Source organism: Musca domestica, unplaced genomic scaffold (genome assembly GCF_030504385.1).
Source record: "Musca domestica strain aabys unplaced genomic scaffold, Musca_domestica.polishedcontigs.V.1.1 179, whole genome shotgun sequence".
NCBI lineage: Eukaryota > Metazoa > Arthropoda > Insecta > Diptera > Muscidae > Musca > Musca domestica.
The window spans coordinates 1,065,159-1,075,096 of record NW_026712237.1 but is presented as its reverse complement, the minus strand read 5'-3'; the positions used below and the strand labels follow the sequence as shown (position 1 = coordinate 1,075,096).

General features: G+C 36.7%; 1 protein-coding gene across 1 annotated transcript; it reads right to left on the bottom strand.

Moving 5' to 3' along the window:
- Positions 1-2,054: 2,054 nt before the first annotated feature.
- On the bottom strand, positions 2,055-9,649 carry LOC131801830 (obg-like ATPase 1). Its single transcript, XM_059120808.1, has 4 exons — positions 9,589-9,649; positions 9,118-9,349; positions 2,787-3,225; positions 2,055-2,726 (listed from the first exon to the last, which is right to left on the bottom strand). Exons 2-4 carry the CDS (start codon positions 9,300-9,302, stop codon positions 2,157-2,159), a joined length of 1,194 nt encoding a protein of 397 aa, XP_058976791.1. The 5' UTR covers positions 9,303-9,349; positions 9,589-9,649; the 3' UTR covers positions 2,055-2,156.
- Positions 9,650-9,938: the final 289 nt, after the last annotated feature.

The window sequence follows — 9,938 nt, the reverse complement described above, 5'->3', positions numbered from 1 at the left end:
TATGGAGGGTATATTTGAATTCCTCATTTCGTTTGTAACTCATCGAAATAATAATAATCAGCGTAAAATTCTAAGACGATTTTGCCCTGTCCGTTCGTCCGTCTCTTGTAAAAACGCAACAGTCAAACGATTAAGATAGAAAAAGGCAAGCAGGTCCAGTATTTTGATGATTTTAGCCAAATTTATCAATGGAATTGTCTGAAATTCCACACAGAAGTTCCTTATGAGTCCTTTACCCCCTGAAAGAGAATTGTCTATATAGGTCCACGATATCGTATATGCACCTACGACGGTACCGGTATTTTTAAGATTTGTATACGATATTCGGTATTTTAAGATTTTAACAGAATTTTTAATGGATTTTTTTTTTTTGAAAATTTCCTAATTCGTTCCAAATGGTGGAGGGGTATTCAAAGTTCATACCGGCCGAACTTACTGTTTCTTTACTTGTTATAATTCGTACTACAAAGGTAAAAAACCAGCAAGGAAAAGTAAAAGTCGAACCGATTCGTCCGTCCGTGGATTTCATCACAATCTGGTAATAAATGCTCCATGTTACAAACAAATGCACACAGACGTAATACCCTTACTACTGTGTGGTGTAGGGTATAATATTCGCGGTTTGAATGAAAATGTTAGTATTTTCATGCATGAGAAATTCCGCGTCGATTAGTCTATGATTGTAATTTGTATATGCGAGGGTCGGGCAACAAATAACAACCTGTAGAATGATTACGAATTAACATGAATTCAGCTCGTCGAGATAGGAAGGTCGATTTAATGACCTATTTTTCTATGACGATTTCAAAAATGAGCTCGTAAGGAAAGCTCCTATTCCTTGTTTTTTTTTCTTGTTTTTCAGATTTAAATTAATTTTTTTAATCAGGGAATGGTCCGAAGTATTATTGGCTTTATTAGAAAATGTTTCGAAGAGGAAAACTACGGGATATTTAGTAAACATGACCCGCGATCTCGAGACGAGAACTTCTTACCTCCAGTTTCTGAATAAGCTGAAGCTAATTTTCCTGGATCCGTTTCTAAAACAGTTCTCGCTACACCTTCTTCATTTCTTCACTCCTTTTTTACAAAAAAATATTTCATATATTCCCAAAATGAACGGGCTTACATTGCCTGGGACCTGTCATCCTTAAGTGAAATCTTCACATAATATCTGTTTCAAAAAATCTTTATTGCATCGTCGTTATCTGTGTCTGCTAGTCCAGAAAGCAATTTTTTAAAGAATACAACTCTGAACTTACATTTGTTGAAAAAATTTGTGGTTGTGGCCTGTTTGCATCTTTTGGAAGCTCTGCTTGCTTATATAATTATTATTTTATGCGTCCAATTAATTAAACATATAAAGTATACAAACACACAATGCTTATAAAAAAATATTTTTCACAACATTTTTTATTTCTATTTTGAACAATAAAATTTGTTTGATGTCGATAAAATAGCCAACTTTGTTATTTTCGTATTCAATGTCATATTTTCGGGTGGAAACCTTACAGAATATCGGGAGGTACCACAATATGGGGTCTATGCCAAATAATGGACCTGATGGAAAATTCCACGTAATGAAAACGTGAAATATTAAGTTTCAACTCATTTGGCTCGAAACCAACATACAAATAAATTTCAGATCCCAATAAAAATTGGACCCTATCTTGATTTTAAGACACGTGCTTTGTGGGACTTGCGACAAATATTTTGAGTAGTAAATTACAAATTTCCTTTATGGTGAACTCTGGAAAAATGATCGCAGTTTTAAGAAATCCTCCCGCGATTTCGCAAATTCAGATGTTATCATTCAATAATATTTACATATATACATTCATGCATAGAAAACCCAAAAACAAAGTCACCTCTACTCTACGAAAAACAGAATTAATTTTCCTTTCAAACAATTGTTTTCCTTTATTTATTTATTTATACGTCATTCCTTCACACTTAGTGGCCAACATCTTCGTGCAAAAATTATAAAAAGTAATGCGGCGGCACACACACCCTGGATCATTCTTAAAACCTAAGTTAAATGAGAAATGCATGTGGTATGTGAATTGGATTGGGCATCATCATTATTGCGACAAGAAGCTTTGTGAGTAAAAAATCAAATTTATATAAAACGTTGTAAATAAAATCATAACTATGAAGCATCATTTCTTCTTTGCATCCTTAAGGCCAGCGCCGGCATTGAATTTGAAGAAAATAATATCACCATCTTCCACTGTGTAGTTACGTCCCTGTTGACGATATTTACCAGCCGCTTTGCAGGCAGCTTCAGAGCCTTCCTCCTTGAAATCCTTGTAGTGCATAACTTCAGCCATAATGAAACCCTTTTCGAAGTCGGTATGGATGCGGCCGGCAGCTTGGGGAGCTTTTGTGCCCTTCTGGATGGTCCAGGCTTTGACTTCATCGGCACCCGCCGTAAAGAAGTATTCCAATTGCAAAGCCTTGTAACCGGTTACAATGATCTTATCCAATTGACTTTTGCATTTGGTTTCGTTTTCATATTCAATGCGCTCGAGATCATCTTTTTCGGCCAGGGCTTGTTCGAAAGCACCCGAGAAGGGGATCATGACAGCGCCGGGATCATTTTTATCCACCCATTCCTTGATTTTGGGCAACCACTTGTTCTTCTTGCGAATGAAGTCCTTGTCGGACAAGTTGATCAAATAGATGCATGGTTTCGATGTCAAGAACAAGTATTTGTTTAGGATTTCAATCTGCAACAAATTAAAATATTATTATTTAGTTTGGAAAATGAGGCAACAAACAAGACTCACATCATGAGCATTCCAATCGGAGAAACGCAAATGTTTCTTCTCATCCACCAAAATACCCTTGATCTTCAACAAAGAGTCATATTCGGGCTTTAATTTCTTATCACCACCACGTGCGACAACCTTTTCCAATTTTTCCAAATACTGCATCAATTTCTCTTCGTCCTTCAGACGCAATTCTTCGGAAATAATTGCCAAATCACGCACGGGATCAACTTCACCCTCAACGTGTGTGACATCGGGATCCTCGAAGGCACGACACAAATGGAAAATGGCATCGCAAGCGTTGATGTGTGAGAGGAAAGCATTGCCCAAACCTTGACCCTCGGCAGCACCCTTAACCAAACCGGCAATATCGACAACATTTAAGTAGGCGGGAACTTTGCTGGCTGGCTTGTGATATTCACAGAGATAATCGAAGCGTTCATCGGGTACAGGGACTCTACGTAAATGGGAGAGAGAGAGAAAAATCGATATAAGGTTAATGCAAGGTAAATTGCTGTTGGTATGTTTATATCCCGCACCAGTTGGTGAAGGGTTTGATTAAACCAAAAGTTTGAAGCAACCTAAAATATTGGTCTATTTTATGCCTGTTGGGTTTCTGAAATAGTTTTTCCAGGTATTTCTGGATACGTCTCTGATTGGAGTCGATGTATTCCTTTTCTAATAACAACCAGTATGGAAAAGTCAAAAGTCAGGCGGGCCGATTATATGGTACCCTACACCACTATGTGTATTTAGTAGAGCTCCCGTAACAAAAAAAGTTTATATTGAGAATTTATGTGAAGTAGAGCATACAAATTATGAACCTTATTTGAATGCGTATCATGGTTTTAGAGTAGTCAGAAACTGGGAACTATAGCCAACTCTGAATCGATTTTCAACAAATTTGACGGAGGCTTTTGTACCTATACAGGGTAAGATGAAATAACTTCAGACTCCGACAGCTGTTAAAATTAATCCAGTTACAGCTCATTGTATTGTTTATAAGCGTACAAAAGCATTTTGGTGAGAATTCCAGAAAAAAGGTATTCGTGATGGGATGTGATGTGATTTATTTATATTTGGCTGGAAAACCACAAGTGGCTGTCGTTAGAGCTCTCCAGCATTTAAATGTGAAAATCTTTTGATAGCGTAGTCCGACGTCAAGGAAGTGGACGGAAGAAAAATCAGCAGAAATTGTTCGAAAAGTAAAGAAGCGAATTGATCGAAACCCGCGTCGCAGTGGCCGGAATATGACTCGTGAGCTGAACATATCGCAATATTCCATTCGGCAAATATTAAAAAATGAGCCAGGGGTAAAGCCATTGAAATTCCAAAAAGTGCAAGAACTTGCACCGCTACAGAAAGAAAACAGACTAAAAAGAGCTAAAGAGTTGCTTCGCTTGGCCGAAAGCGATGAACTGCCGTATTTGTTTTCTCCGATGAGAAAACATTCGTTGTCCAGCAGACAAAATGATCCTGTTCACGCGCCACCCAAGAATGGTTACAAAATGAGGTTCCTCGCTTCATTTCCAGCGCATAATGGCCACCAAAATCTCCGGATACCAATCCGTTGGACTATTGTGTCTACATTATTTTGGAAAGCAAGGTAGGCACTAAAAAATACCAAAGTGTCGATCACCTCAAGCAAGCGCTTCGTCGGGAATGGACCAAAATAACGCAGAGCAACATTCAAGCAGCATGTGACGGTTTCATTGGTCGTTTGAAGGCTATAATTCGTGCCAAAGGTGACTAATTCGAACAAATCTAAACTTATTCTAAAATTTGATGCAATTTTCGACATTTTTGCTTTCATTCAATAAAATTTAAATAAAAAAAATGTTAAAATTATGGCGTTTGACTTTGTTGCAGTTTTTTTCTCACCCGTAAATGGGAGCTATAGATATATCTGCACCTATTTTCGCCTAAATTTGAAGTACTTTCTTCTAGGCCGAATTCCGTCGGAAGTGCCAAAATTTACGCATTTGGATGATATGGGAGCTGTATCCAAATCTGAACTGGTCTTGATAAAATTGGCAGAGGTATTTCTGGGGTGCATCTGATATCTACTACCAAATATTATTGTTGTGGAGTGATTGTTACGAATGTGAGGGACTTAAACACGAAATCGAATGAAATATATACATGGGAGCTATATCTATATTTCAACCAATTCTCCCAATTTCAATACGGTTCGTCCTTGGGACAAACAAATGACTTATCTGGATTGGGCAATAAATGTAACCTGTACTTTGTTTTAAAAAAAAAATGTGATTCTATGCAGATCATTAAAAGGACCTACGGATCTATCTTGTTTCCTTTTGCCTGTTACCATCAGTCATGACTATGACAGGTAATCGTGGTCCAATTGTAAATTGTGAACTTCTGCTCATTTAGGACTAAACTATGAAAAAATCCTAAAATGTGGTTCGATTTGGTTTTAAATAACCAGCAATGCATTGTAAATTTAGTTAATTTCCTTATTTCAGGCAAAACGGTTATTCCTTCCCTTTACAATAATACACACACAATTTACAGCTCTTCCACGAAGTGAAGGCGGCTCAGTAAATTGTTATAAATAATTTCCATATCTATTTTTATGGTCTCCACCTTATCCGTCCTAAAAGACATTAAAACCAAAAAGGAAATCAGTCATGGCATCAAAATGATAGTAATTTTACTAAAGTATAAAAAATTGCTGATTGCCCTGGCAACGGATGACTGCGGCAGGCGGCTGGCTGGCTGACTGACTTACTATGAACCAGCAGCAAAAAAATTCCGATAAACTCTTGAAAATAACCATCTAAACGTTTAATAATAAGCTGCCGTTGGCCACTGTAACAAAGGCGTGGTTCCAACAATGTTCGTTCAATAGGTTTGCCGTTCGTCCGCTGGCTTCACCATCATCCACAATATATATTTAAAATTTATTTTCTATATATGTAGCAGCAGAAAGGCAGTTTTGGATTTGGGAACACTCTGAAGCATGACTTGGAGAAGAAAATAAAAACCTAACGCGAAATTCATTTTAAAATGTATGCAAATTATTATTGAACCAGCATTTAAATTGATTGACTTCATTTTCTTGGCAAAGTTTATGTTTTTTATTATTTTTCTCCTGCAAATCTTTGTGGCTGCGTAAAATGGCCAGGTCGGTAGAAGTTATGTTCTTGTTGGTGGGGCCATTGCTGGCAACAGTTTAATGTTGTTTGGTTGGTTGGCTGACCGTGTTGATGATGGGTATGGCCGCTGCCATGACTAAAGGCATTTTCTACTCAAACGGATTTTTGTTTTTGTGCTGGCATTGTTTTTTGTATTTTTTCCATTGTGATTGCACAAAATTATAGAAAATTGCAATGATTTCATATTTGAGATCATTTCGTTAGGCTATGACCAGCAAAATTGGCAGGGAAAAGCAGAACAACAATAACAAACTAAAGGAAGTTTTTATTTCATGGAAATTAACTGTTTTCATTGTGGAATTTGAGATTTTTAGCTAAAGGTGGTAACTTAAAGGATTTAATTAGTATTTAATTATAGAAAAATTGTGCTACGTTTTATAATACGTCACTTTTCGATTATTCTAGCAGTGTCCCTGTTCCGTCTTTAAGGATTGTATTGCGTTATATTTGCAAAATTTAAATTCATTTATGATCCCACTAAATGTATTTAAATCTAATGCGTCTCTTTTCGGGAGAACTGGTTGGTACAAAACATTGCGATATCCTTCCTTAGGTAGTCCAAGTGTTATGTCTGAAAATATTTTTTATACCATCCACCACAGTATATTAAGTTTGTCATTCCGCTTGTAACACCTCGAAATATACATTTATTATATATACTCTTGATCAGCATAAAATTCTATGTCGATTTAGCGATGTCCGTCTGTGGAAGTCACTCCAGCTTCCAAACAAATGAAGTAGGTTGATAAATTTTACTCAAATGTATATTATGTCTGCAGGACATTTCGTATTAAAAATGGGCCATGTAGGTCCACGTCTTGTTATAGCCTCATATAACAGTATCTCCCGATATTCGGTATTTTTGGGATTTTAGCGACATTATTCCCCGGAATTGTATTTAATTTCATATTTGAAGTTCGTAAAGGATACTAGAGCCTAAGACAGAAAATTGTCTATTCAGGTCCACGTTTGGTATAGCCTCCATATAATGGTACCTCCTTATATTCGGTATTTTGATGATTTTAGCTACATTATTCTCCGATTTTTTCAAGTTTCGCATTTGAATATTATGACAAAAGTTGCCTATGCAGGTCCACGTCGTTGTATAAACCCTAATATAACGGCTACATTCGGAATTTTTAAGATTTTAACAGAATTTTTTAAACGGATTTTATTTTTTGAAAATAGCCAAATTCGTTCCAAATGGTGGAGGGTATTCAATTTTCAATCCAGCCGAACTTACAGGTTTTTTGCTTGTTTTTAATTCTTTTGGCAAGAGATTTTTAAAAAATTAAAGCAAATAACCGAATTTAACCTAGAAGAGGGTTTGCCAATATTAAAAAGAATGGGTTCAGAAAAATAGTCAGCCAATCGGATTTTAATCAACCTGAAAGTCCAAATAGAATACATTCTAGCCATAAAATTGCAAAGTGTTTGAAAATTTGTGTACTTTGTGTAACTTTGTAAAATCGGCCCAAAAAGAATAGATTTTACAATGAACTAATGACCGAATTCAGCCTAGAAGTATGTTTGTCAAACATGGTAAAAATAGCAATCATATAACCATTTCATCCGATTTTATATTCAAGTCCCTTAAAACCGCAACAAACGTTCCATGACACAAGATGTCAAATACGGCCTGGAAATACGTTGGCAAATTTATTTAAAATGAGTTCAGAATTAATTTATGTAAATGGTGTAACACCTTGGTACGTTTGTCGTATCAAGGTCCAAGTTCCGACTAGAATTAAATCTGGCCACTTTGAAAACAAATCGATAAAATAACCTACATCTCCCACATAAATATGTCACGTCGGATATCAATGACATTAGGTAATTTGCAAGTTTTGACTACATCTCGCAAGAAAATGACATGGGATTATGAATAAATAGTACCACTCTGCACAAAAAAGGAATATCTTGAAAATTGGCATTTTTTGTTCACAAAAGGGAAAGAATTGTCTTTATAGGTCAATGCCGGATGGTACAGCTGAAATGTTGCAGATATTTTTTGTCCAAAAGTTTGTAACACGTCGAATGAATGGTCCTAGGACCGCACATCAGTGTACCGATCAACATGTCGACGAACTGAGTCGACCCAGGTGTGTCCGTCTACCATGTTCATAAGTAATACAATTACAGGTCGTTATTTTAGTCCGATATTTTGGAGGAAATAGCAAAATATAATCTTTTGCGACTCTTACAGTTAACAATTTTAGACCAATCGAGGAATTTTGATTTATTTAAAACGGAGCATAAATTGACATAAAATTTATGGTTTATTTTACCCGCTAAATATTGTCCGCTAACCATCCAAATTGGTAGATTTCTGGCCAGCCCTAAAATATATTCCATGCTAAATTCCTCGTCGATTGATTCCATTACCAATTAAAAACAAGTAAGCGAAGGCTGTAGCCGTGCGGGACCGATCATGTGATACCCTACTACACTACTATAAGTTGGAAGCCCCTTGTGTCCAAATCCATTTTGAATAATGTCATAGAGCCCTGCCCAATTTTTTTTCTGTCCCTAACCCTACCCATTGTAAAACTCCGCGGGATTGTGGGCTCCAGAGCAACTGCAAAATCGAGATATTGTTCTGCTTTGGTCCATTTTAGGGGTTTAATCCTAAATATTTTGCGATCATCTCCAAAACAACTTGGTTCTATAATGACCCAAACCCCACCTTCATTTATCAATTTCGTGAAAATCGAGCCACGATTGTGACCTGTAGAGTTATTACAAATTAACATGGACAGACGGACGGACATACATAGATCGACTCAGCTCCATCCATATATCTTTAAGTATTTGTTCATCGCAGTCCAGTTAAGAGATACAGAAAGTTTACGCAAATTATAGTGCTGTAGGGTATCATACAGTCGGGCCGGACCGATACAGCTTTTCCTTTTTTTAATTTCCTGTTGTGTTAACAAAGCATTGCAATTTAAAGTGCTACATATTCTTGACCATAATCCTTTCTGTAGCACAAAGTATTACATTTTCAAAAGGATAACACTGAAAATTCAATACCATATGCTTCTTGACGTCATTTTAGACCCGTCCAAATCTCCTTTCGTAGCCAAACTATTATGACTCATTTTAAACCATACAAAAACCGAAGTATTGAAATATTAATTCTGTTATTAGTTGTCATTAAAATTGGATACTTATTCTCATTGGGATCGATGGTACAGAAAGGGAAATTTTCCGCTGGAGCAGCACTCTTGGTCAGAACATTGAAGAAAGTTGATTTACCAACATTGGGAACACCAACAATACCAATACGAAGATTGGTGCCAATGCGACCAATCAATGGTTTACGTTCGGGTTCTTCTTGCTTCTTGGGAGGCATGGTGGTGTCCTAGTCGTTGTTGTTTCGCGGTGACCTCTAAGCAGCACCTGAAAGAGAAGACACCAGAATATGATGTGAAATCATTCAACATCTCAGCAACAATCTTGATGATGAGAGCAACAACAAAACGCCCTGCACTTATATGTATCTCCTGAAGAGATATTTATAACAGCCAACGTTGTAGTGTTGTTGGTTGATTGGTTGCTGGCAGACAGACGACGTTTTCATTGCTGGTGTCCACAAAGACACATAACCTCACTTTTCTTCGTGATTTTCTCAAACTTACCAATGCTGGGGCGATAGGACTTTACTTAACAATAGCTGCAATAATTTTACAACAAAAAATAATGATTTATTAACAAATTAACACTCTTTACATTAGATTATTTACTTTTAAACTAAATGAAAAACCCGGCAGCAAATCACTTGCTGGCAGATTATTCGCGTGTTAACGAAGAAGAGAGAGAGAACGTCAAACTCATCGACTATCAAAATAAAACAACAGGCAACAGTGATGTTTGGGAATGAGAGTGGAATGAAGGAGTGTAAATGCTAAGACAGACAGAATTCAACGTTGCCATGTGGGGAATTTTCCCAAACTGGGGATATGGGTTTGGTTCGAAAACAAAGAAAAAA

Coding starts and splice junctions, on each gene's coding strand:
- LOC131801830 (XM_059120808.1), bottom strand. CDS start 9,302: ATGCCTCCCAAGAAGCAAGAAGAACCCGAACGTAAACCATTGATTGGT. Junction 3,226..9,117: donor ATCGATCCCAATGAGAATAA/GTATCCAATTTT, acceptor CCATTTACGTAG/AGTCCCTGTACCCGATGAAC. Junction 2,727..2,786: donor CCGATTGGAATGCTCATGAT/GTGAGTCTTGTT, acceptor AATTTGTTGCAG/ATTGAAATCCTAAACAAATA.